The following is a 27,984-nucleotide window of genomic DNA, read 5'->3' as shown; positions in this document are numbered from 1 at the left end:
ACTGAAAATAATGAACATAGCGACAGACAAGAACCACACTTATGGTTTTCCTGGTTTGCACGACACAGGCCTCTTCGCTGAAAAATAGTGCATGCCAAGACTCCAAGAGGTGGGAAACCAAAGGAAAATGGAATAAATGAAGTTACACAGATAATTCCTCAAATTAATAAAGTTGAAAAATTGATTTCACAATAGCTCAGTTGTTTCTTGTTACCTCTTTTAGCTGCTGTGTGATTGAAGCAAGATGATCATTTTCAGATTGGGCATTCGTGAGCACGTTTTTGATCTGTTTCAGTTCTGCTTGTAGTTCCAGAATTTTTCCCACATAATATGCCTCTTTAGATGCAGACTCCTGAATCAATGATTCCTCACGGCTCTCTCCATCAGCTGCTACCTTCTTCTGGTTGCTATATGCCTGACCAAAAGCCTAAAAGAAATATAAAAATCAAGCTCAGGGAATCAGAAATGCACATTTCATCCAATCAGATAATAAAATAATTAAACAAGTCTATACACTATGTATAGGATGGTTAGGTACAACAGTTGTACTGCATGACAATTAAAAATAATCTTGTAAATTATGAACTACTTCAAAATACATTTCTCCAGTTGTGAAAAAAAACTTAGATTTAACAAAACTGAAATTCTATTACATTTTAGCTGAATGATTTATTTTCTCAAGGATCAAAATCTACCTTCTCTAGTTACTTAACTTTCATTCGCTTTAACTGAAGACAAAGATGCTCAAGTATAACTTTCATTAGCTTTAACTGAAGACAAAGATGCTCAAGTATAATCCATCATATAAAATTACTGTTGTTATATTGAACTAAAGACTTAATTGTTTTCTTTTGATGAGTGATAGAACAAAAAGTTCAAACAAAATAAGTGGCAAGGCACGGAATATCCAAATATGCCAGTCAAAGAAACATTTCATGCAAAATTATTTCCACAATGCAAAACCACAAAAGAACTGTGTAAAATGGCAAAAGCAATACTCAGTTGTTCTTAACGGGTACCTGCACGGAAAAGATCAAGAGCAAACCCTGAAACTGTAAATTTTGCATGTTTTTCCCTTCAGGATATCGATAAAACGAACAAAAAGCACATTTATTGTCCATTAAATAACAATCTTTATTAGTGTCACAAGTAGGCTTACAGTAACAATGCAATTAAGTAATACATGCAGGTTCGAGACTTTGCCAGAAAGGAGATACAAAGTGTTTTGTTATGTGCTCTGGGATAACACAGGCTGCAACTGGATGCAGCTTTAACCAAAAGATACTCCAGACCTTGAAGTTAGTTCAATCTGATTTATTGAACCAGGAGCACAGGTAGCACAGTTCTCTATGAGTTCGACTCTCTGCTAACCTAAGTGTGGTTACTCTGTCTGACTGAACCAGACTAGCTCTTAGCCATGTGCTGGAGGTGTGATACTGTAAATACACCCTGACTCACTCTGTAGATTTTATCAGTGGAAAGTGGCGGAGTGTGAGCGCCTCGTGCCTTTTGTAGTGAGATACCACCCCCGAGTGTCCTGCCTGCTCATTGGTCATGTCCTGTTCTCTGTCCTGACAGCGGTGTTCATTAGCTGCCTGTCTGTACCTGTTTGTATATCATTATCTGCCTGTCTGCATTTCATGACACAAAGCTTCCCAGTAGAGCCGGCTTCCACATTGCTGGAGGAGGTGCTGACGACAGGGGGACTGGAGAAGGGGGTAGTATCAGCGGTTTACGGGGCTATTTTGGAAGAGGAAAAGGAGCCGCTGGAAGGGATCAAGGCAAAGTGCGAGGAAGAGTTGAGAGAGGGTATGGAGGCGGGGTTCTGGTGTGAGGTGCTCCGGAGGGTGAACGCCTCCGCCTCGTGTCCAAGGTTGGGGCTGTTGAAGTAGTACATCCTGATGGAATGAGTGGATACAGAATCCAGTGGCTTGGACAGGGATTGTGAAATGCTGGCCATTTCGACAAAATTTTTTCTTCATCCGTAATATGATGGAAGACAGCTACTTTTTGAATGTTTCTCAAGTATCAAGATAATTCCAAATACTGAAACCTCATGTTGATTCCAAGGATGGATTTATGAAAAATGAAAAAAGTCAATCAGAGCAGAGAAGATGGCTACCAGTTCAAACTGAAACACCTACCATAAGCTATGTTCCAAACCTATCAGTCATAGAACATAGAACAATACAGCAGAGTACAAGCCCTTCAGTCCACGATGTTGTGCCGACCACTTATCCTAATCTAAGATCAACCTAACCTACACCCTTTCAATTTACTGTTGTCCATGTGCCTGTCCAAGAGTCACTTAAATGTCCCTAATGACTCCGACTCCACCACCTCCGCTGGAAGTGCATTCCCCGCACCCACCACACTAAGAACCAACCTCTGATATCTCCCCTAAACCTTCCTCCAATCACCTTAAAATTATGTCTTCACGTGCCAGCCATTTCCGCCCTGGGGAGAAGTCTCTGGCTATCCACTCTATCCATGCCTCTCATCACCTTGTACACCTCTATCAAGTCACCTCTCTTCCTTCTTCGCTCCAGTGAGAAAAGCCCTAGCTCCCTCAACCTTTCTTCATAAATCATGTGTCGTTTGAAAGAATATTTCAAAATGTATAAGTTGCAAATGCTTCTAACATGTCTCTAATTTAGGGCACTTTAATATACCATATCCAACATATCAAGAAATTCAAGTCGGTCAATTTCAAAGTTTTTTGCCAGGTAAACGGATTCCTTCTCAAAAATGTTGAGTGGCCCTGACCAAAGACAGGCTTGTGATGATATCTGACAAAAGCATCAAAATCATTAATTCTATTCCTCAAATTCTTCCCTTTCCTTGACATATATACAAACATCCCAGCAGGATTTCTTTGAGAAAGTTCATTTAGACTTTTCTGGGTCACAAAAGGGTCTCTAATTTCATGACTTTGAAGTATTGTAACAATAGCTAATGAAACAGAAAAAAAGATGCCTTACATAAACCATATGTGTCAACACAGGATTAATAATGAACAAATGTCAATCACAAACTGAACGCATGCAGTTAGCACCTCAAACCAATACTCAAGCTGGTTAATGTTTATCCAATTGACCTTTATGGCTTCTACATCTATACTTGATTGCACATTTGCAATTTTAGGAACAGCTGGAAACACAATAGGTGGAATTCCTGTTTGGGAGTAGACAGAGATTAGGTCATCCTGCCAGATTTACACTTCTTGTTGGTCAGTGTTATAACCTGCCTGCTTACCATTGGCTGGGGACTAATGACAATCCCACAATCCTGTGGGAGTATGAGCTTCCCCAATGAGGGGGGCAGAGAAACCATTAGTAAACTCCCTGTATAAATAAAGCTGGCCAGTTTAAAACCAGGAGGAAGGAGTGTGCAGCAAGGGAAGTTGCTGCTGATAGATATATATATATATATATATAATATATATATATATATATATATATATTATATATCTATATCTATATATCTATCTATATATATCATATATATATATATTTATTATGTTATTGTAAATAAATGTTATTACTTTGTATCCTTAAAACTCGTGCTGAATTCTTCGTGGCCCTCACAAAAAACTGGCGACGAGGGTTAAAGTGAATAGCTGTCTACACTGCTGAAGCCACCTCCCTGGATTTTTGTTGGATACAGGTTGGAAGATGTTTTCTATTATACCATGTCTCTGTACCGACGTTTGGATGTTTTTGATGCTGCGCTGGAAAGCTGGAACCAGTACGCACAATGGATGCGTTACTATTTCCAGGCAAACAATATCACCGAAATAGAGTGCCAGGTGGTCATATTGCTCACTGCCTGCGGCCCGCATACGTTTGGGGTGATTAGGAGCCTTACGTACCCAGCTGCGCCGGACACCAAAACGTTTGATGAACTTGTGAATATAGTGGGGCAACATTTTAACCCAACCCTGTCCACGAGAGTCCAGCATTACCAGTTTAATACCGCTGAGAGGACCCCTGGAGAATCCCTTGCCGATTTTCTATCCAGGCTACGCAGGATTGGGGAGTACTGTGACTATGGTGAGACCTTGTCAGAAATGTTACATGACCGTTTGGTTTGCGGTATTAACAATGCGGCCACCCAGAGAAAGTTGTTAGCTGAGCCAACATTGACTTTTCAACAGGCCATTCAAATAGTATTGTCCCGAGAGAGGGCAGAACGAGGAGTGCAGGAGCTACAGGGAATGGAAGTGCATGCCTTGGGGCGCAATCCTTTCCATCCGAAAACATCCCCCCGCACTCCTGTGGTACCTTGGGCGAGGAGAGGTCCGGACCGACGCCAGTGGCCGTCGGACATTCCCCCCCGAAAGGAGCCTTCTCCAGAACCAATGGATGAGGAGCCATGTCCGTGTCAGACTTGTAGGCGCCGACCCCGTCGCGGACGCCGGTCCTGGAGGCGCCACCGTTCTGACCGAAACTGGGACCAGCCCAGGGGTCGTACCTTCCATGTGGATGAACCTGCGGCAACTACTCCAGAGGACGTGGAGACGGAGGACGACTGCCTGCAGCTGCATTGTGTGGCAGCTCCCCGTGTGGCCCCCATTAAGGTGACGGTACGGGTCAATGGTCACCCGCTTGAGATGGAGTTGGACACCGGCGCAGCGGTCTCCGTGATCGCCCAGAGGACATTCGACCGCATCAAGCAGGGTATACAGACCCTTGCATTAACCGACTCACAGGCCAGGTTGGCCACCTACACGGGGGAAACCACTGGACATTGCAGGAACTACAATGACCCATGTTGTTTATGGACGTCAGGAGGGGTGTTTCCCACTGACCGTGGTGCGCGGCCATGGGCCCAGCCTGTTGGGTCGGGACTGGTTGCGCCATTTGCGGTTGCAATGGCAGCACATCCTCCAAACAGTTTCTGAAGGGTTGACTGAGGTGCTAGGACGATACCCAGATGTATTCCAGCCTGGTTTGGGGAAAATAAAAGGGGCCGTAGCCCGTATCCAAGTCAAACCAGGAGCCACGCCGCGCTATTTCCGGGCCCGCCCGGTGCCTTACGCCTTGCTCGAGAAGGTAGAAGGGGAGCTCACTCGTTTGGAGAGTTTGGGTATTATCAGGCCCGTCTGTTTTGCTGGCTGGGCAGCACCAATTGTACCTGTAATGAAGCCAGATGCCACAGTTCGCTTGTGTGGCGACTATAAACTTAGCTTCCCGACTCGACCGATATCCAATGCCTCGCATAGAGGATCTCTACGCGACGCTTGCAGGTTGACTCTCGTTCACAAAATTAGATATGAGTCACGCCTACCTGCAGTTGGAGCTGGACCCTGCCTCCCGACCATATGTAACGATTAATATACACCGGGGCCTGTATGAATATACACGGTTGCCCTTTGGAGTATCCTCTGCCTGCGCAATTTTTCAACGTGTTATGGAGGGCATTTTGAGAGGTTTAACACGTGTTGCTGTCTACTTAGATGACGTTTTGATTACAGGCACGTCGGAGCAGGAACATTTGGAAAATCTGGAGGCTGTCCTTAGATGCTTTTCGGAGGCTGGAGTCCGTTTACGTCGCACAAAGTGCGTATTTCAGGCTAAGGAAGTAGTCTACCTAGGTTATCGGGTGGACCGCGAAGGTTTGCACCCCGTCGCAGAGCAGGTGCCTGCGATTAAACAGGCCCCCGCCCCGACTGACACTTCGCATCTTCGTTCTTTTCTCGGTCTCGTAAGCTATTATGGGAAGTTCCTCCCCAATCTGGCAACTACGCTGGCCCCGTTGCACCTTCTGCTAAAGAAAAATCACACCTGGGTTTGGGGTCAGCCGCAAGAAACCGCTTTCCGGTGGGTAAAGCAACAATTGTCGTCGTCTGGGTCACTAACCCACTATGATCCTGGAAAGCCTTTGCTCGTCACATGTGATGCATCCCCGTATGGTATTGGGGCCGTCCTGTCCCACAATATGGAGAACTGGGCCGAGCGACCGATAGCTTTCGCCTCCCGCACATTGACTGCAGCGGAGAAAAAGTACGCGCAGATCGAGGAGGGGGGCCTGGCAGTGGTTTTTGTGGTGAAACGCTTCCACCAGTACGTGTATGGCCGCCATTTCACTATCTGCTGGGACTTTTCAGAGAGGATAAGCCAATACCGCCCATTGCTTCCGCACGGATCCAGTGCTGGGCTTTGTTGCTTGCTGCATACGAGTATTCTCTGGAGCACAAACCAGGTACGCAGATAGCAAATGCCGACACACTGAGCCGATTGCCTTTATCGACCGGCCCCATGTCGACCCCCAACCGGTGAGGTGGTTGCAACCCTAAATTTTATGGACACCTTGCCTGTCACGGCATCACAGATCCGAGAGTGGACCCAGACGGAGCCAGTCCTGTCAAAGGTTCGGCACATAGTCCTTTATGGTGGGCACCATAGACTGCTCCCAGGCGAGTTGCGGGCATTTTCCTCCAAGCTGTCAAAATTCAGCGTGGAAAACGGCATCCTCGTGTGGGGGACGTGCGTGATTATCCCGGAAAAAGGCCATGAGCTGATACTAACAGACTTGCACAATGGGCATCCAGTTATGTGACCAAATGAAAATGTTGGCCCGGAGTTATGTCTGGTGGCCAGGTCTCAACACCGACATTGCGAAGGTGGCCCAAAACTGCTCCATTTGCCAGGAGCATCTGAAGCTTCCTGGGAATGGCTTGGGCACGCTTGCATGCAGATTTCGCAGGCCCTTTTCAAGGATCCATGTTCCTTCTATTAATTGACGCCCAGTCTAAATGGCTAGAGGTGCATAAGATGCAGGGGACAACGTCCTGCGCAACAATTGAAAAGATGCATTTGTCTTTTAGTACACATGGCCTTCCCGAGGTGCTGGTCACGGATAACGGCACTCCATTCACGAGTGAGGAGTTTGCGAGGTTCACGAAGATGAACGGCATACGCCATATCCGCACTGCCCCTTACCACTCGGCTTCAAATGGGTTGGCAGAGCGCACAGTGCAGGCATTCAAAAGAGGCCTAAAGAAGCAGTCTTCCGGATCAATGGACACGAGACTGGCTCGCGTTTTGTTTACGTACAGGACCACCCCCCCATGCGGTGACTGGGGTAGCTCCCGCAGAACTCCTAATGGGCTGGAGACTTCGCACCCGCCTTAGTATGGTTTTCCTGGACATTGGCGCAAAAGTACGCCGCACACAAGAACGGCAGGGACAGGGATTTTCTCGGCATCGGCCAATTCGGCAGTTTGTGCCCGGTGACCCAGTTTTCGTTCGGAATTTTGCTGGTGGTACCCAGTGGGTCCTGGCGTAATCTTTTGCCAAACGGGCCCTATATCTTACCAGGTGCAAGCCCAGGGTCGTCTCCAGCGCAAACATGTAGACCACGTTTGGTCCAGAAGACTATCCCCTCAAAGGATTCCCTGCCCCCGCAGCTCTTTTCTACAGCTGCAGAGACAAGGGAAGGTAGTCCTCACAATCTTCCACTGGTGCCTCACTCGAAGCCTGCGCAGGTCATTACAGAACCGACTGGAGATAGAGACGCTGACATGACGGAGGCAGCAGACTCTGACTCCGAGATGGAGACACGGGACGCATCAGAGGGGGAATCCTCGGGTCCACGGGCAGTGGATGTACAACCGTTGCGCCGTTCATCATGGAAGCGCCGGTCTCCGTCTCGTTACACGCCGCCTGATCCAGCGCCGCGTGCAAATGGTGTCCAGCCTGAGGCAAAACGAGTCTGACGCCCTCCTTCGCCAGGGTCTTCGGTGGATTCCTTGGACTTTGGGGGGGGGGGGGGGGGGGTTATGTTATAACCTGCCTGCTTACCATTGGCTGGGGACTAATGACAATCCCACAATCCTGTGGGAGTATGAGCTTCCCCAATGAGGGGGCGGAGAAACCATTAGTAAACTCCCAAGTATAAATAAAGCTGGCCAGTTTGGAACCAGGAGGAAGGAGTGTGCAGCAAGGGAAGTTGCTGCTGCTGTTGTATATACATGTTATTGTAAATAAATGTTATTACTTTGTATCCTTAAAACTCGTGCTGGATTCTTCGTGGCCCTCACAAAAGTCAGCCAGGAATTATCTTGTTGGTCAGCCAGGAATTAACTTGGAGGGAAGCACAGAGCCAAAGACTCTACAGCCTACCCTGGGGTGGGAAGGTCTAAAGCAGGTTTCCCAAACTGGGTTCGACAGATCCTGTAGGCCAGGCTAATTTATAAAATTTGAAAAATGCCACGTTTGTCCAATCAGAGGTTGGCTTCTAAGAAGCCCTAGGGATGGACTATAAATGCTGGCCTGGCCAGCGATGCCCACATTCCATGACTGAATTTTTTAAAAAGCTGCACGCCTCCCATTCTGTCCTTTTATACTTCCCCTATTTTGCTGATGCTGGGAACAGACAAAGCCTGTGAGGAATATAAGGAAAGTAGGAAGGAACTTAAGCCAGGAGTCAGGACAGCTACAAGGGGTCACAAAATGACATTGGCAAACAAGATTAAGGAAAATCCCAAGGCTTTTTACATGTTTGTAAAGAGCAAGGGGGTAGCCAGGGTAAGGGTTGGTCCACTGAAGCACAGGGGAGGGAATCTATACGTGAATTGTAAATTGGGAGAGGGGAGTGTGCAGTGGGACCTAGGTGTCCTTGTGCACAAGTCGCTTAAAGTAAGCATGCAGGTGCAGCAGGCGATAAAGAAGGCTAATGGTATGTTGGCCTTCATTGCGAGAGGTTAAGAGTATAGAAGCAGGGGTGTGTTGCTGCAGTTGTACAGGGCCTTGATGAGGCCACACCTGGAGTATCGTGTGCAGTTTTGGTCTCCTTCTCTGAGGAAAGGCGTTCTTGTTCTCGAGAGAGCGCAGCGAAGGTTTACCAGACTGATTCCAGGGATGGCGGGACTATCATATGAGGAGAGATTGACTAGGTTGAGATTGTTCTCACTGGAGTTCTGAAGAATGAGCGGGTATCTCATAGAAACTTCTAAAATTCTAACAGGACTAGACAGGGTAGATGCAGGGAAGAGGTTACCAATGATGGGTGTGTCCAGAACCAGTGGTCACAGACTGAGGATTCAGGATAAACCATTTCAGACAGAGATGGAGACATTTCTTCATCCAAAGAGTGGTGAACCTGTGGAATTCATTACCACAGGAAGTAGTTGATGCTAAATCATTAAATATATTCAAGAGGTAGCTAGATATAGCACTTGGGGAGAATGGGATCAAAGGCTCTGGGGAGAAAGCAGGATTCGGCTATTGAGTTGGATGATCAGCCATGATCTTCCAACAGGGTAGTGGGTACCTGGAACTCGCTGCCGGAGGAGGTGGTGGGAGCAGGGACGATAGTGACGTTTAAGGGATCTTGACAAATACATGAATAGGATGGGAATAGAGGAATACGGACCCTGGAAGTGTAGAAGATTTTAGTTTAGATGGGCAAGGTCGGCGCAGGCTTGGAGGGCCGAAGGGCCTGTTCCTGTGCTGTACTTTTCTTTGTTCTTCGTTCTTTGATCGTGATGAATGGCAGAGCAGGCTCGACGGGCCAAAAGGCCGACTCCTGCTCCTATCTTCTATGTATCTATGTGAAACCAGAGGAAATGGGTGAGGTAGTGAATGAATACTTTGCATCAGTATTCACCAAAGAGAAGAACTTGGTGGGTGATGAGCCTGGGGAAGGGTGTGCAGGTAATCTGAGCCACATCGAGATCAAAAAGGAGGGCGTCTTGAAAACATGGGTGGCATGGTGGCACAGTGGTTAGCACTGCTGCCTCACAGCTCCAGGGACTCAGTTGACGGTCGGTGTGAAGTTTGCATTTTCTCACTGTCTGCGTGGGTTTCCTCCGGACGTTCCAATTTTCTCCCATAGTCCAAAGAAGTGCAGGTTCGGTGGATTGGCCATGCTAAATTGCCCCTTAGTGTCTGAAGGTTAGGTGGGGTTACTAGATTACGGGGATAGGGTGGAGGTGTGGGTTTATGTAGGGTGCTCTTTCGAGGGCCGGTGTAGACCCGATGGGCCGAATGGCCTCCTTCTGCATTGTAAATTCTATGTTTAGAAGTTCCCAGGGCCTGATGGGATCCACCCCAGACTACTGAGGGAGGTAAGAGGAAATTGCTGGGGCCTTGACAGAAATCTTTGTATCCTCACTGGAGAATAGCTAATGGTGTTCCTTTATTTAACAAGAGTAGCAAGGATAATCCAGGATTTCGGCGGCAGCGGTGCGCAGGGACCTTCTGGGAGGTGAGTAGTGAATTTAAAAACCCTTGCCTGGTCCCGTGTCTGTTCTTCTTTTCTGTTTTATTTGTTTTTATATAAGGCGGGAACCGGAAGTTCGACCCGCGGACCTCTGGGAAGTCCCCCCCCCCCAAACCAATAAATTCTGGTGGAGAGGAAACCCGAGACACTACACGTGTAGTGTCACCCACCCCCCTCCTCCTCTAACCTAATAATAAGACCCATTGGTGTGAGGGAAGTGCCATATTATATTATTAGCATTGTGCAGGTCAAGGTTCGGAGGTGGAGGAGCAGTCTCTGTCAGCGAGAGAACCTGAGAACATCTAAGACACTCAGAAGGTAAGTAAGTGATTTTTACTCATTTTTACTTTTATACCTTTTTTCAAATTGTGTGTGTCGGGGGGAAACTGAAGTGACATCACAGAAAAGCTGTGGCCAGAGTGGCTGGTTGGGATTCTACACTAAATTTTTAAAAAAATTGAGTATTTGGTAACTAATTAAACATAATAACTTAATTATAATTTAGAGGGATATCTAAGCCAGAGATCGGAGAGTACTATAGTTAGCTATCGCATTTCTATTAGAAATCTAGTGCTAGGAAACAGATAGTTGACAGTAACTTTGAAATTTTTTTTTAAAATATTATTTTTTTTTTAAAAAGACACATTTTAATTTTAATTAATTGACGCAATGTCAGTTAGAGGGGTGCTGTGCTCTGACTGTGAGATGTGGCAGGTCCGGGAGGCTTCCAGCGTCCCGGATGGCTTCATCTGCAGAAAGTGCACCCAACTGGAGCTCCTCACAGACCGCATGGTTCGGTTGGAGCAGCAATCGGATGCACTTAGGAGCATGCAGGTGGCGGAAAGCGTCATAGATCGCAGTTATGTAAATGTGGTCACACCCAAGGTGCAGGCAGAGAAATGGGTGACCACCAGAAAGGGCAGGCAGTCAGTGCAGGAATCCCCTGTGGTTGTCCCCCTCTCGAACAGATATACCCCTTTGGATACTGTCGGGGGGGATAGCCTATCAGGGGAAAACAGCAGCAGCCAGAGCAGTGGCACCACGGCTGGCTCTGATGTTCAGAAGGGAGGGTCAAAGCGCAGAAGAGTAATAGTAATAGGGGACTCTATAGTCAGGGGCACAGATAGGTGCTTCTGTGGACGTGAAAGAGACTCCAGGATGGTATGTTGCCTCCCTGGTGCCAGGGTCCAGGATGTCTCCGAACGGGTAGAGGGCATCCTGAAGGGGGAGGGCAAACAGGCAGAGGTCGTTGTACATATTGGTACTAACGACATAGGCAGGAAGGGGCATGAGGTCCTGCAGCAGGAGTTCAGGGAGCGAGGCAGAAAGTTAAAAGACAGGACCTCGAGGGTTGTAATCTCGGGATTACTCCCTGTGCCACGTGCCAGTGAGGCTAGAAATAGGAAGATAGGGCAGACAAACACGTGGCTAAACAGCTGGTGTAGGAGGGAGGGTTTCCATTATCTGGACCACTGGGAGCTCTTCCGGGGCAGGTGTGACCTGTATAAGAAGGACGGGTTGCATCTAAACCGGAGAGGCATAAATATCCTAGCCGCGAGGTTTGCTAGTGTCACACGGGAGGGTTTAAACTAGTATGGCAGGGGGGTGGGCACGGGAGCAATAGGTCAGAAGGTGAGAGCATTGAGGGAGAACAAGGGAATAGGGACAGTGTGGCTCTGAGGCAGAGCAGACAGGGAGAAGTTGCTGAACACAGCGGGTCTGGTGGCCTGAAGTGCATATGTTTTAATGCAAGGAGCATTACGGGTAAGGCAGATAAACTTAGAGCTTGGATTAGTACTTGGAACTATGATGTTGTTGCCATTACAGAGACCTGGCTGAGGGAAGGGCAGGATTGGCAGCTAAACGTTCCAGGATTTAGATGTTTCAGGCGGGATAGAGGGGGATGTAAAAGGGGAGGCGGAGTTGCGCTACTTGTTCGGGAGAATATCACAGCTGTACTGCGAGAGGACACCTCAGAGGGCAGTGAGGCTATATGGGTAGAGATCAGGAATAAGAAGGGTGCAGTCACAATGTTGGGGGTATACTACAGGCCTCCCAACAGCCAGCGGGAGATAGAGGAGCAGATAGGTAGACAGATTTTGGAAAAGAGTAAAAACAACAGGGTTGTGGTGATGGGAGACTTCAACTTCCCCAATATTGACTGGGACTCACTTAGTGCCAGGGGCTTAGACGGGGCGGAGTTTGTAAGGAGCATCCAGGAGAGCTTCTTAAAACAATATGTAGACAGTCCAACTAGGGAAGGGGCGGTACTGGACCTGGTATTGGGGAATGAGCCCGGCCAGGTGGTCGATGTTTCAGTAGGGGAGCATTTCGGTAACAGTGACCACAATTCAGTAAGTTTTAAAGTACTGGTGGACAAGGATAAGAGTGGTACGAGGATGAATGTGCTAAATTGGGGGAAGGCTAATTATAACAATATTAGGCGGGAACTGAAGAACATAGATTGGGGGCGGATGTTTGAGGGCAAATCAACATCTGACATGTGGGAGGCTTTCAAGTGGCAGTTGAAAGGAATACAGGACCGGCATGTTCTTGTGAGGAAGAAAGATAAATACGGCAATTTTCGGGAACCTTGGATGACGAGTGATATTGTAGGCCTCGTCAAAAAGAAAAAGAAGGCATTTGTCAGGGCTAAAAGGCTGGGAACAGACGAAGCCTGCGTGGAATATAAGGAAAGTAGGAAGGAACTTAAGCAAGGAGTCAGGAGGGCTAGAAGGGGTCATGAAAAGTCATTGGCAAATAGGGTTAAGGAAAATCCCAAGGCTTTTTACACGTACATAAAAAGCAAGAGGGTAGCCAGGGAAAGGGTTGGCCCACTGAAGGATAGGCAAGGGAATCTATGTGTGGAGCCAGAGGAAATGGGCGAGGTACTAAATGAATACTTTGCATCAGTATTCACCAAAGAGAAGGAATTGGTAGATGTTGAGTCTGGAGAAGGGTGTGTAGATAGCCTGGGTCACATGGTGATCCAAAAAGACGAGGTGTTGGGTGTCTTAAAAAATATTAAGGTAGATAAGTCCCCAGGGCCTGATGGGATCTACCCCAGAATACTGAAGGAGGCTGGAGAGGAAATTGCTGAGGCCTTGACAGAAATCTTTGGATCCTCGCTGTCTTCAGGGGATGTCCCGGAGGACTGGAGAATAGCCAATGTTGTTCCTCTGTTTAAGAAGGGTAGCAAGGATAATCCTGGGAACTACAGGCCCGTGAGCCTTACTTCAGTGGTAGGGAAATTACTGAAGAGAATTCTTCGAGACAGGATCTACTCCCATTTGGAAGCAAATGGACGTATTAGTGAGAGGCAGCACAGTTTTGTGAAGGGGAGGTCATGTCTCACTAACTTGATAGAGTTTTTCGAGGAGGTCACTAAGATGATTGATGCAGGTAGGGCAGTAGATGTTGTCTATATGGACTTCAGTAAGGCCTTTGACAAGGTCCCTCGTGGTAGACTAGTACAAAAGGTGAAGTCACACGGGATCAGGGGTGAGCAGGCAAGGTGGATACAGAACTGGCTAGGCCATAGAAGGCAGAGAGTAGCAATGGAGGGATGCTTTTCTAATTGGAGGGCTGTGACCAGTGGTGTTCCACAGGGATCAGTGCTGGGACCTTTGCTCTTTGTAGTATATATAAATGATTTGGAGGAAAATGTAACTGGTCTGATTAGTAAGTTTGCAGACGACACAAAGGTTGGTGGAATTGCAGATAGCGATGAGGACTGTCGGAGGATACAGCAGGATTTAGATTGTCTGGAGACTTGGGCGGAGAGATGGCAGATGGAGTTTAATCCGGACAAATGTGAGGTAATGCATTTTGGAAGGTCTAATGCAGGTAGGGAATATACAGTGAATGGTAGAACCCTCAAGTGTATTGAAAGTCAAAGAGATCTAGGAGTACAGGTCCACAGGTCATTGAAAGGGGCAACACAGGTGGAGAAGGTAGTCAAGAAGGCATACGGCATGCTTGCCTTCATTGGCCGGGGCATTGAGTATAAGAATTGGCAAGTCATGTTGCAGCTGTATAGAACCTTAGTTGGGCCACACTTGGAGTATAGTGTTCAATTCTGGTCGCCACACTACCAGAAGGATGTGGAGGCTTTAGAGATGGTGCAGAAGAGATTTACCAGAATGTTGCCTGGTATGGAGGGCATTAGCTATGAGGAGCGGTTGAATAAACTCGGTTTGTTCTCACTGGAACGAAGGAGGTTGAGGGGAGACCTGATAGAGGTGTACAAAATTATGAGGGGCATAGACAGAGTGGATAGTCAGAGGCTTTTCCCTAGGGTAGAGGGGTCAATTACTAGGGGGCATAGGTTTAAGGTGAGAGGGGCAAGGTTTAGAGTAGATGTACGAGGCAAGTTTTTTATGCAGAGGGTAGTGGGTGCCTGGAACTCGCTACCGGAGGAGGTAGTGGAAGCAGGGACGATAGGGACATTTAAGGGGCATCTTGACAAATATATGAATAGGATGGGAATAGAAGGATACGGACCCAGGAAGTGTAGAAGATTGTAGTTTAGTCGGGCAGCATGGTCAGCACGGGCTTGGAGGGCCGAAGGGCCTGTTCCTGTGCTGTACATTTCTTTGTTCTTTGTTTGAAATTACAGGCCGGGGTGAGCCTTACATCTGTGGTAGGAGGATTATTGGAGAGGATTCTTCAAGACAGAATTTACTCCCATTTGGAAGCAAATGGACGTATCCGCGAGAAGCGGCATATTTTTGTGAAGGGGAGGTCGTGTCCCACTAATTTGATTGAGTTTTTCAAGGAAGTGGCGATGTTGATTGATGAAGGTAGGGCCGTGGATGTTGTCCACATGGACTTCAGCAAGGCCTTTGACAAGATCCCTCATGGCAGAGCGGTACAGAAATGAAATCACACGGGATCAGAGGTGAGCTGGCACGATGGATACAGAACTGGCTCGACTTGTCTGGTCATAGGAGACAGAGGGTAGCAGTGGTAGGATGCTTTTCTGAATGGAGGGTTATGACTAGTGGTTTTCCACAGGGATCAGTGCTGGAACCTTTGCTGTTTGTAATATATATATATGTTTGCAGACGATACAAAGGTTGATGGAATTGTAGTTAGTGATGAGGACTGTCAGAGGATACAGCAGGGTATAGATGGTTTGGAGACTTGGGCGGAAAGATGGCAGGTGGAGTTTAATCCGGACAAATGTGAGGTAACGCATTTTGGAAGATCTAGTACAGATGGGAAATATACAGTAAATGGCAGAACCTTAAGAGTATTGACAGGCAGCTGGATCTGGGTTTACAGGCCCACAGGTCACTGAAAGTGGCAATGCAGGTGGAGAAGGTTGTCAAGAAGGCATACAGCATGCTTGCCTTCATCGGCCAGGGTATAAAAATTGGCAAGTCATGCTGCAGCTGTATAGAACCTTAGGTAGACCACACTTGGAATATAGTGTTCAATTCTGGTCGCCTCACTACTGTTATTTTATTTAAAATCAGGAAATTCAAATTAACAAAAACAGATTTCAAACTGGTTCCAGTTCTCCAATTGGAAAAACTGCAGTTACTGGAATTTCCCTCAGCAGATATTGGGGAAAACTAGACATCAAGTGTTACTCTCTTCTAGACAGGGTCCCTTTTCTTGGACATGTTATGGGCAAGCAATCCACACGTATCAGTTTCGGAAATTTACCTGTATGGTTAATCTGGCCCTTATGTATCTGAACTCAATGAATTTGAGGGTACCCAAGCGATAGTCACCAATGTGCATGCACAAAGTCATGACATCTGGAATTAATGCAATGATAACAGGCCACAAACACATTGAACTCATTTATAAAACAGTTTCAGGCATCAGGAAGCTAGTATGAAATAGGAACCTAGCATAAATCACAGCCCAGGTTTTAACCAAACCAGTCCAACAAAAAGGCAATCAGCTAAAATCAAAGCAAAATACTGCAGATGCTGGGTAAACTCAGATGCCCAGGCAGCATCTGTGGAGAAAGAAGCAGAGTTAATATTTCAAGTCCATTCTTTTCAGATCTGAAGAATCATACAGACTCGAAACGTTAACTCTTGTTTCTCTCCCCACATATGCTGCCAGATCTGTTGAGATTTTACAGTATTGGACTGCTGTTTGAACGGTCGAGTTAACTCATGAGAAATGTACCCAACAGAAGCATCAATAAAAATTAAATAGGAGTCTGAGGATATCATTTGTACCCTACTGTGAATTTAACTGGGTGATTTAAAAGAAAACGGATGGGGGAAAAGAACAGCCAAGTTGGCACTCCTTGCCACTGCCCATCACCTCTGCTGGTAATGCATCAGGGATTGGGGAAATTTATCAGCACAGAACAAGGAAAAAATTAATCTGATATCCCTGAAGTTGAATAATTTGCCAACCTTCAGCATCTAGTCTTGCACAGAAATAAGAGTCACTTGGGCAAGCTATGACACTCTTTCAACACAAAACCAGCAAGAAACCAAAGTGACAGAAAAATATATTTTTTAAGAATTATTTACTCATTTTACAATTGATTGATTCGCAAGTTACAACAGCATAGTTTGCATTTCCTACTGCACTGTTTTTCCTTGGTTGCTATGATTAAATCCAGCCTGAACTCAAGTTTTCATTGTAAAAAAACAGGATCATAGGAAATGGAAGGCTTCCTTGCAACATCCCAGGAGTCATAACCACATTTCACCATTTAAAATGTGGCTACTACAATACTGAGGTTAAGTCATGGTAAACAAATAGAGGGTCAAACAAAATTCAGCATTATAAAATTCCTGCATTATAGAGTGCCTAAACTTCAAAAATACTCTTCCTCAGTCAGACAAAGATTAAGCTTCCACATTTTAGGTGATGGTGACGTTCATAGTCTTCATCAAGAGGAAGATTCCAATGTTCTACATTTTCCAGGATCTCGTTGTTATCTTAAATCCACACAGAGGAGGTGTTGTGCTGTGGGAGCTGGCTGTGTTAGGAATACACAGGTGTTTTAAGGGATTTATATTTGTATTGATAAACATTAGAAATAAGGTATAGTTTAAGTGTGTTTAATTTAATGTTTCTTAAGGTGGCTGGTTAAATTCCAACAGTGTTTTCTCCCCCGGTCTGCGTGGGATTCACCCCCACAACCCAAAGATGTGCTGGTTAGGTGGATTGGCCATGCAAAATTGCCCCTTAATTGGAAAAAAATAATTGGGTACTCTAAATGTATTTTTTAGAAGTTCCAACAGTGTTTCTATTGTGCTTAGTGAGGGCTACGGTGTGAATAGCAAATGGCTTGGCCAGCAGAGTTAGAGGTGTTGCTTAGCAATGGGGCCTTGTAAGGTAGAGAGGCTTTTAAGTCGAGCTGAATTTGTGAGCAGTAGGAGACAGGATCTCAGGGAGTGAACATCTTTCAACTCTGCCAGAAGAAAGACTGGAAAGGACAGCATTTGCAAAGAGGTAGGCTTCCTAAAGTACACGTTACAGTCCAGATCACCAGGTAATTGGGACAGTGTCTAAGAAGTCTGAAGTTAAGTGAACAGACACCAAGATTTTGTCCAGTAGAATTCAAGCAAGCGTAAATAAAGTGCTCTGAGTTAAAGAGACAATTGCAGCAACTAGATTTAAAGTGGAACTTTTGATGCCATGTTACTACAGTCAGGGAATTGAGAGTGAAATCAATTGTGAGTTTGCACAGCAGTCAAGACAAATAAATCCTAATGGGGTTGGCGTGAAATCTTGGATTGGATTCGCTAATAAAGGAGTGGAGTGAAAGCTTTGTTTGAAAGTGTCATTTGTAAAACCTGGACTGGATTTCGGAATGCAAACCACAAAGCATTATTATGAGAGAAGATTTTAAAACCGTTTTTTAGGGAGTGGAGTTTGGAAATTCTTAGGTGATAATCATCGGGGGGGGAATTCTGGGAAGAAAGCCCAGACACTAACTTGGGTTCAGGGCAGATTGTGTATTTGACCGAAGTCATCTTGTGTGCTTAAAAGGGGCTGACGTTAATGAGACCATTGTAGCTTAAGGTGTACTTTGTAATCCATGTTAATCTTTAAATAAGTGTGTATTTGTTAAGCTAAGGGTGGGGAGAGTAAATGAATATTGTATGATAATCCAACTTTTCATGTTTAATTTTTTTTCTTGTTAAAACTAATTGGTTGTCCTGTAACTCGGTTCCTGCATACTTCATTAAAAAATTAAAAGTTTCAGTCTCTGGAGCCAGGGTTTCGTTCTGGGACCTTCTCGTCCAGTTAGAATGTCGACTGGGATTATAACAGCTGGAAGAGGACCTTATTTTTCTGGGTGTTTAGCAAAAGTCATATTTTGTCACATGTTTTGTAGTCGTTGAAAATGATCTGAAGCCCATTCCTGAGTGAGTGTACACACATCTTCTGCATTCTGGAGATCAACACTAAAGTTGGAGTGACTGGCCAAATGGAGAAAGTATATTCAGGGAGGCATCAAGCTTATGGAAAAACTTTGCCAGGGACTCAAGAGGGGAAGTTGAGGCATTGGACAGAAACCTCCAAACAACTCACTACCCCAGAATTCAAGCACCTGCAAATGCCACAGTCTGAAGATCAGCATTAGGCTAATCAGTCACCTCAGAACCCATCGAACCAGAGTGGAAGGAAGTCATGCTCAATTGCAAGGGACTGCCTAAGGAGCAGGACATCAAAAACACTTCATTGGTTGCGATGGTTCCTTCCACAATTCTTCAGATGATGAAGTAGTCCATGCCTGCATGCAACAAGATCTGGACAATATTCAAGCTTGGGTGCAGAAGTAAAATGGGTTCTCACACCTGTGCTTATTGCAGGTGTTCCTCAAAGTGATCACCTAATTTGCATTTGCTCTCACCAAAGTAAAGGAGGCTGCATCATGGGCAACAAATATTGTTTCACCTGGAAGGAGTACTTGAAGCCTTGGACCGAGTGTTTCTGGTCACTTATCTGATATGAACAGGACTTGAACCAGGAGTGGGCCAATCAGCTATTCAAGCCTGCTGCTGCCATTCAAGATGATCATGGCTGAACTGGTTGTGGTCTCAACTCCACTTTCCAATCTCGCCCCCATAACCCTTAACTCACTTGTCTATCAAAAAATCTAACTTGATCTTGAAAATATTCAATGATCCCATCATTCAATGCTTTCGGCGGAAGACAATTCTGCATATTAATGACATTCAGAAAAAAATTCTCTTCACCTCCACCTTAAAAGGGAGACCTCTTATTCTGATGATATCCATTAATTTTAATCTCCCCCACAAATTTAATATCCTCCCTGTATCCACTCCATGAGGTCTCCTCAGGATATTATAATATTCTATGTTTCAATCAGATCACTTCTCATTCTCCTAAACTCTAATGGGTTTAATCCCAACCTTTCTTTGTAAGATACACCCTTCATCCCAGGAATGAGTTGAGTGAACCTTCGCTGAAGTGTTTCTAATGCAATTATGAGCCAGAACTTCCATGGAGTGGCAATGGGTCACTGTCTATGCGGAGTCTGCACATTCTCCGCGTGTCTTCGTGGGTTTCCTCTGGGTACTCCGGTTTCCTCCCACAAGGCCCGAAAGATGTGCTCTTAGGTGAATTGGACATTCTGAATTCTCTCTCAGTGTACCTGAACAGGCACCGGAGTGTGGCGACTAGGGGATTTTCACAGTAACTTCAATGCAGCATTAATGTAAGTCTACTTATAACACTAATAAAGATTATCATGAAGTACAGTCAGATCGCCACTCTGCTTCTGGTTACTCACCTTGAAATGCAGCCGCACCTTCCTCACCCGACCAGAACAGGAACGGTGCAGTGCAGCAGGTTCCTGAGGCCTTGTGTTGAGAGCAGTTGAGTTGGAGGCAAGGATGCCACACCCTTTACAGCATGAGCTGCCATAAATTTTATAGACATTTTTTGATTCAATTGGCTGGTTTAGCACAGTGGGCTAAATAGCTGGCTTGCAATGCAGAACAATGCCAGCAGCACAGGTTTAATTCCCGTACCGGCCTCCCCGAACAGGTACCGGAATGTGGCAACTAGGGACTTTTCACAGTAACTTCATTGAAGCCTACTTGTGACAATAAGCGATAGGTATCCTTAAAGGCCCAGCCACTTTGAGAAGCCAGGGAGATGGTGAGTGCATACAGTAAATTGGTAGGATGGGCGCATCAGGAGGCTGGCTGCGCAAGGACAGTTGGGGAGGGTGGGGGGCTCTCTGGGTGGGTCAGTGCTCTAGTTACTCAGGAATTAGAAGTGGTTTTAATTCTTCTAACTATTTCTGGGTAACGATTAATGTAAGATGGTCGGAATTACCCAAGTTTCCAATTCAATTCAATTTGAACTTCAAATGCTATCCTTACTTGGGAATTTCCAATCAAATAGTTTTCTCAGCACCTTTCCCATGGTGATGGTGACCGTTTCTCATTCACCTCTTGATTTGTCAAGTACCTGGGAAGTTTTCCAAATCTTCTACAGTGAAGACAGACAACAATACCTGTTCAACACCTCTGCCATTTCCTTGTTTTTCCATCATCAATTCCCCGGACACACTCTAGAGGGCCAACACTAGATTTAGTTACTCTTTGCCTATTTAAATACTTGTAGAAACTCTTATTCTGTTTTTGTAATACAAGCTAGCTTTCTTGCATATTCTATGCTGGTTCTTAAAATATGTTCAATCTCCTAACCTACCACTAATCTCTACAGATTTTTCAATTTGATACTCTAAATTACTTCCTTATTTCGCCACACATGATGTATCTGCCTTGTCTTCCTTTCTCACTGGGATAAATCTTTGCATTATTAAATCTCTCCTTAAAAATCTACCACTGCATCACTACTGTCCTACCCTTTAACCTAGTTTCCCAGTTCACCTTAACCAGCTCTCCCTTCATGCCCCTATAATTATCTTGACTAGGATTTAAAATAGGAGTCTTAGACACACATTTCTCCTCGTTAAACTGAACATGAAATTCTATCATATTATGATCACCGTCACCGAGAGACTCTATTGCCATTAGGTTTCGATTAATCCTGTCTCATTGCTCATTTCCAGGTCTAGAATAATCTGCTTCACGGTGGGATCTAGAACATACTGCTTGAAGATTTTTCCTGTGTATTCTGTTCCACAGTGCAACAGCTAAACTACCACCACAAGGGACCTGTTCACTTTTCTATTTCTTATCTCAATCCAAAGGGATTCTATTTCTTGCTAATTCAAGCGAAGGTCATTTCTTTCTACTGTACTAATGACATCCTTAATTAACAGACCTATCCCACCATCTTTTCCGAGCTTCCTATCTTTTTTAAAATGTCAAATATTAATTACTTTGATTCTCTGTTCTGCTCCCATTTTGACCTCAACTTCCTTTATTGTTCCAATGAAGCTCAACAAAAGCTGGAGAAACACAACCTCATCTTTGGACATTGAGCGCGACAACTTCAAACTATAGCGATGGAAGCTGTTGATGGTGATTCTGCTTTCCTACTTACACCTTCTGGCGACATATTTTTTGTTTCAATTGGCCCATTTACATCTCTTTTTTTGCCTTGCATGATCATACCTTTTGTTATCTTATCTCCCTCGTCAACTAATCTACCACAGACCTTTGCATTTGCTCTACCCTTCTCCTTGTTCCCTAGATGGTTTAAAAATGATTACATCTCGAGGCATTTCAATTTCTGACAAAGGGTTACCAATCTGAAATGTTGACACTGTTTCTCTCTCCATAGATGCTGCCAGACCTAAATATTTGCAGCATTTTCTGTGTTTACTTGGTTAGAGGGCTTTGTTTTAGACAGCTTCTTAAAAGGCAAGATAGAGAATTAGAGAACCCATGGAAGGATTAAGGAGAGAATTCCTGAGTTCAGGACCCAAACAGCTGAAGACAACAGTCAACGGTGCATTTGGAAGGATTTGAAAACAAGGATGAGACTTTTAAAGATCCAAGATATTGCCAGATTGGAAGCCGATATGAGTCACTAAGCACAGGGTTGTCAGGATTTAGTGCACGTTAGGATAAGGGCAGCAATATTTTTGAATGAGTTAAAGTTTATATGGTGCATAAAATGTGAGGTCAGCCAGTAGAGTCAAGTCTAGGGCGAACAAGAGTATTAGGATCGCGGACGAGAACCTAACTATTTACAATTTGTAAAACTGTGAGGAAATGTTACTGCACCACAGGAGTGATAAGTGTTAAAACAAACTAATTTAAACACCGAATTAACCACATTGGCAACAAAGAAATAGCTTTAGAGTTAACAGTTACAACAGCTCTTTAGTAAAAGAGAAAACTTTAATTCACTACCTAATCCTGCCACTATATTCCAATTAAGCAAACCAATATATTTCAAGTGCCACTCATGAATCAAGTTTAACAATCAGGTTTCTACTTGCTTTTATCGGTGCAGAATATGCGAGAACACACATTTCAGGACCAAACTGAAACATCTCTGTTCAGATGAGACTTCTCGGACCAACTGACTTTTCAGACAGACCTGACTCCTTCCACTATCTACATCATCTGTACCCAAAGCATAAGGCATTATTTTGTCTCTTCTTACAAGATGTCCCTTGACTTGTTTAGTCAGGGCCAAACACAATACCGCTCATAAATTATCTACACTCCAGGGGGTCCTTCAAACAAACAATATTCCATTAGATAGCTATCCGTAAACAAGTAAATGGTTCTCAAGACCGATTAGCAGAACACTTCACCCACAAATCAATGATTACATCACTTTTACACCATCTTAATCACAGCTCTAGCAGTCATACTATTGTATGCATCTTAACCCAGGTTTTAATTACTGCAAAAAAATATAAAATATGACAATTTCTTACACTCATCACAAACGGTAAGGAAAAGGATTTGATGATTTAAAATGTATTGGAGATTTTGGAGTTTGGTATAGGCGTATTTTGGTGCCGCAGTGCTAAATTGGTGGTTGGAATCTCATCTCGAAATCAAAAAGGACTCAAGTTGCAGATCGTCGTTCGGTCTCAGGCCCAAAAGAGCAATGGACTAGGTGACTAGATAACAGAGCTCATGTTGGGGACTGAGGATAATGGCTTTGGTCTTCCCGGTATTTAGTTGGAGGAAATCTCTGCTCATCCAACTGGATAATGGACAGGTATGGAAAATTAGAGAGTGGAGATCTCAAGAGGGGTAGATCTGGATGTCATTACAATTGTGTTTTCTAATGATACTGCAGAGGAGTGGAGACAGCACCAAACATAACAATGCACAAGTGGAAAGAGAAGCCACTGCACAGTAGCATTAGTGATTAGCACAGTTGCTTCACAGCTCCAGGGTCCCAGGTTCGATTCCCGGCTTGGGTCACTGTCTGTGCGGAGTCTGCACGTTCTCAGTGTCTGCGTGGGTTTCCTCCGGGTGCTCCGGTTTCCTCCCATAGTCCAAAGATGTGCAGGTTAGGCGGATTGGCCATTCAAAATTGCCTTTAGTGTCCAAAAAGTTTGAGTGGGGTTGGGTTACTGGTGGAGGTGTGGGCTTGGGCAGGGTGCTCTTTCCAAGGGCCAGTGCAGACTCGATGGGCCGAATGGCCTCCTTCTGCACTGTAGATTCTATGATTCTAAGTAATTCTCCAGTTATGGCTGGACAGATAAGAATCTGGGAAAAAACAGTCAGTGCAGGGATCCCCTGCGGTCGTACCCCTGAGAAACAAGTATACCGCTTTGGATACTTGTGGGGGGGACGACTTACCAGGGGTAAGCCATGGGGTACGGGCCTCTGGCACGGAGTCTGTCCCTGTTGCTCAGAAGGGAAGGGGGGAGAGGAGCAGAGCATTAGTAATTGGGGACTCTATAGTCAGGGGCACAGATAGGAGATTTTGTGGGAGCGTGAGAGACTCACGTTTGGTATGTTGCCTCCCAGGTGCAAGGGTACGTGATGTCTCGGATCGTGTTTTCCGGGTCCTTAGGGGGGAGGGGGAGCAGCCCCAAGTCGTGGTCCACATTGGCACCAACGACATAGGTAGGAAAGGGGACAAGGATGTCAGGCAGGCTTTCAGGGAGCTAGGATGGAAGCTCAGAACTAGAACAAACAGAGTTGTTATCTCTGGGTTGTTGCCCGTGCCACGTGATAGTGAGATGAGGAATAAGGAGAGAGAGCATTTAAACACGTGGCTGCAGGGATGGTGCAGGCGGGAGGGATTCAGATTTTTGGATAACTGGGGCTCTTTCTGGGGAAGGTGGGACCTCTACAGACAGGATGGTCTACATCTGAACCTGAGGGGCACAAATATCCTGGGGGGGGGGGGGGGAGATTTGTTAGTGCTCTTTGGGGGGGTTTAAACTAATGCAGCAGGGGCATGGGAACCTGGATTGTAGTTTTAGGGTAAGGGAGAATGAGAGTATAGAGGTCAGGAGCACAAATTTGACGTCGCAGGAGGGGGCCAGTGTTCAGGTAGGTGGTTTGAAGTGTGTCTACTTCAATGCCAGGAGTATACGAAACAAGGTAGGGGAACTGGCAGCGTGGGTTGGTACCTGGGACTTCGATGTTGTGGCCATTTCGGAGACATGGATAGAGCAGGGACAGGAATGGATGTTGCAGGTTCCAGGGTTTAGGTGTTTTAGTAAGCTCAGAGAAGGAGGCAAAAGAGGGGGAGGTGTGGCGCTGCTAGTCAAGAGCAGTATTACGGTGGCGGAGAGGATGCTAGATGGGGACTCTTCTTCCGAGGTAGTATGGGCTGAAGTTAGAAACAGGAAAGGAGAGGTCACCCTGTTGGGAGTTTTTTTTATAGGCCTCCTAATAGTTCTAGGGATGTAGAGGAAAGGATGGCGAAGATGATTCTGGATATGAGCGAAAGTAACAGGGTAGTTATTATGGGAGACTTTAACTTTCCAAATATTGACTGGAAAAGATATAGTTAGAGTACAATAGATGGGTCGTTTTTTGTACAGTGTGTGCAGGAGGGTTTCCTGAAACAGTATGTTGACAGGCCAACAAGAGGCGAGGCCACGTTGGATTTGGTTTTGGGTAATGAACCAGGCCAGGTGTTGGATTTGGAGGTAGGAGAGCACTTTGGGGACAGTGACCACAATTCGGTGACGTTTACGTTAATGATGGAAAGGGATAAGTATACACCGCAGGGCAAGAGTTATAGCTGGGGGAAGGGCAATTATGATGCCATTAGACGTGACTTGGGGGGGATAAGGTGGAGAAGTAGGCTGCAAGTGTTGGGCACACTGGATAAGTGGGGCTTGTTCAAGGATCAGCTACTGCGTGTTCTTGATAAGTATGTACCGGTCAGACAGGGAGGAAGGCGTCGAGCGAGGGAACCGTGGTTTACCAAGGAAGTGGAATCTCTTGTTAAGAGGAAGAAGGAGGCCTATGTGAAGATGAAGTGTGAAGTTTCGGTTGGGGCGATGGATAGTTACAAGGTAGCGAGGAAGGATCTAAAAGAGAGAGCTAAGACGAGCAAGGAGGGGACATGAGAAGTATTTGGCAGGAAGGATCAAGGAAAACCCAAAAGCTTTCTATAGGTATGTCAGGAATAAGCGAATGACTAGGGAAAGAGTAGGACCAGTCAAGGACAGGGATGGGAAATTGTGTGTGGAGTCTGAAGAGATAGGCGAGATACTAAATGAATATTTTTTGTCAGTATTCACTCAGGAAAAAGATAATGTTGTGGATGAGAATGCTGAGCCCCAGGCTAATAGAATAGATGGCATTGAGGTACGTAGGGAAGAGGTGTTGGCAATTCTGGACAGGCTGAAAATAGATAAGTCCCCGGGACCTGATGGGATTTATCCTAGGATTCTATGGGAGGCCAGGGAAGAGATTGCTGGACCTTTGGCTTTGATTTTTATGTCATCATTGGCTACAGGAATAGTGCCAGAGGACTGGAGGACAGCAAATGTGGTCCCTTTGTTCAAAAAGGGGAGCAGAGACAACCCCGGCAACTATAGGCCGGTGAGCCTCACGTCTGTAGTGGGTAAAGTCTTGGAGGGGATTATAAGAGACAAGATTTATAATCATCTAGATAGGAATAATATGATCAGGGATAGTCAGCATGGCTTTGTGAAGGGTAGGTCATGCCTCACAAACCTTATTGAGTTCTTTGAGAAGGTGACTGAACAGGTAGACGAGGGTAGAGCAGTTGATGTGGTGTATATGGATTTCAGCAAAGCGTTTGATAAGGTTCCCCACGGTAGGCTATTGCAAAAAATACGGAGGCTGGGGATTGAGGGTGATTTAGAGATGTGGATCAGAAATTGGCTAGCTGAAAGAAGACAGAGGGTGGTGGTTGATGGGAAATGTTCAGAATGGAGTACAGTCACAAGTGGAGTACCACAAGGATCTGTTCTGGGGCCGTTGCTGTTTGTCATTTTTATCAATGACCTAGAGGAAGGCGCAGAAGGGTGGGTGAGTAAATTTGCAGACGATACTAAAGTCGGTGGTGTTGTCGATAGTGTGGAAGGATGTAGCAGATTACAGAGGGATATAGATAAGCTGCAGAGCTGGGCCGAGAGGTGGCAAATGGAGTTTAATGTAGAGAAGTGTGAGGTGATTCACTTTGGAAGGAATAACAGGAATGCGGAATATTTGGCTAATGGTAAAGTTCTTGAAAGTGTGGATGAGCAGAGGGATCTAGGTGTCCATGTACATAGATCCCTGAAAGTTGCCACCCAGGTTGATAGGGTTGTGAAGAAGGCCTATGGAGTGTTGGCCTTTATTGGTAGAGGGATTGAGTTCCAGAGTCGGGAGGTCATGTTGCAGCTGTACAGAACTCTGGTACGGCCGCATTTGGAGTATTGCGTACAGTTCTGGTCACCGCATTATAGGAAGGACGTGGAGGCTTTGGAGCGGGTGCAGAGGAGATTTACCAAGATGTTGCCTGGTATGGAGGGAAAATCTTACGAGGAAAGGCTGATGGACTTGAGGTTGTTTTCGTTGGAGAGAAGAAGGTTAAGAGGAGACTTAATAGAGGCATACAAAATGATCAGGGGGTTGGATAGGGTGGACAGTGAGAGCCTTCTCCCGCGGATGGAAATGGCTGGCACTAGGGGACATAACTTTAAACTGAGGGGTAATAGATATAGGACAGAGGTCAGAGGTAGGTTCTTTACGCAAAGAGTAGTGAGGCCGTGGAATGCCCTACCTGCTACAGTAGTGAACTCGCCAACATTGAGGGCATTTAAAAGTTTATTGGATAAACATATGGATGATAATGGCATAGTGTAGGTTGGATGGCTTTTGTTTCGGTGCAACATCGTGGGCCGAAGGGCCTGTACTGCGCTGTATTGTTCTATGTTCTATGTTCTAATCTGGCAAACGCAGACCCACGCAGTTGGACAACAGAGGACACCATTTGGAGGAGGATGGTGTGGTCCACTGGTGACAAAGGTTGCAGAGATAGTGAAAGACAAGGGGGGGATAGTTTATCAAAGTCATATGTGACTTTGATAAGGACACTTCAATGCTGTGGCAGGTCCAGAAACCTGAATGGAGTTTTTGGGAAAGATGTGCACAGATTTGACAGGTGACAATACATTTATTGACCTGAAAGGAAAGGTTTGGTTAAAGACGGACATACAAAGATATAAGCTCAGGTCTAGGGATCAGCGATCCTTGGGTGATTTTTAGCTTGGTCGGTAAAGGGAAGACTAAGTCACATCAATAAATGACTGTATTGGGGAACCACCACACCAATTAATGTACCAGTCAATGCCACAAACCTCACTCAAAATTCCAATCTCTCACATCCTTCCTATTGGCTGTATTGCCCATGCTAACTATTGGTTGGTAA

At 45.5% G+C, this 27,984-nt stretch overlaps 1 protein-coding gene across 3 annotated transcripts in view; it reads right to left on the bottom strand.

Moving 5' to 3' along the window:
* LOC140388397 (protein bicaudal D homolog 2) overlaps window positions 1-27,984 on the bottom strand; it is a 111,125-nt gene that overhangs the window by 66,632 nt on the left and 16,509 nt on the right. For all 3 annotated transcript variants that reach the window (XM_072472501.1, XM_072472502.1, XM_072472503.1), the window contains exon 2: window positions 215-427. In XM_072472501.1, the coding sequence (XP_072328602.1) occupies window positions 215-427 (213 nt within the window). The remainder of the gene's footprint in view (window positions 1-214; window positions 428-27,984) is intronic.

Source organism: Scyliorhinus torazame, chromosome 13, assembly GCF_047496885.1.
Source record: "Scyliorhinus torazame isolate Kashiwa2021f chromosome 13, sScyTor2.1, whole genome shotgun sequence".
In the NCBI taxonomy this organism is placed as follows: Eukaryota; Metazoa; Chordata; class Chondrichthyes; order Carcharhiniformes; family Scyliorhinidae; genus Scyliorhinus; species Scyliorhinus torazame.
This window is presented reverse-complemented; position numbering and strand designations above follow the sequence as displayed.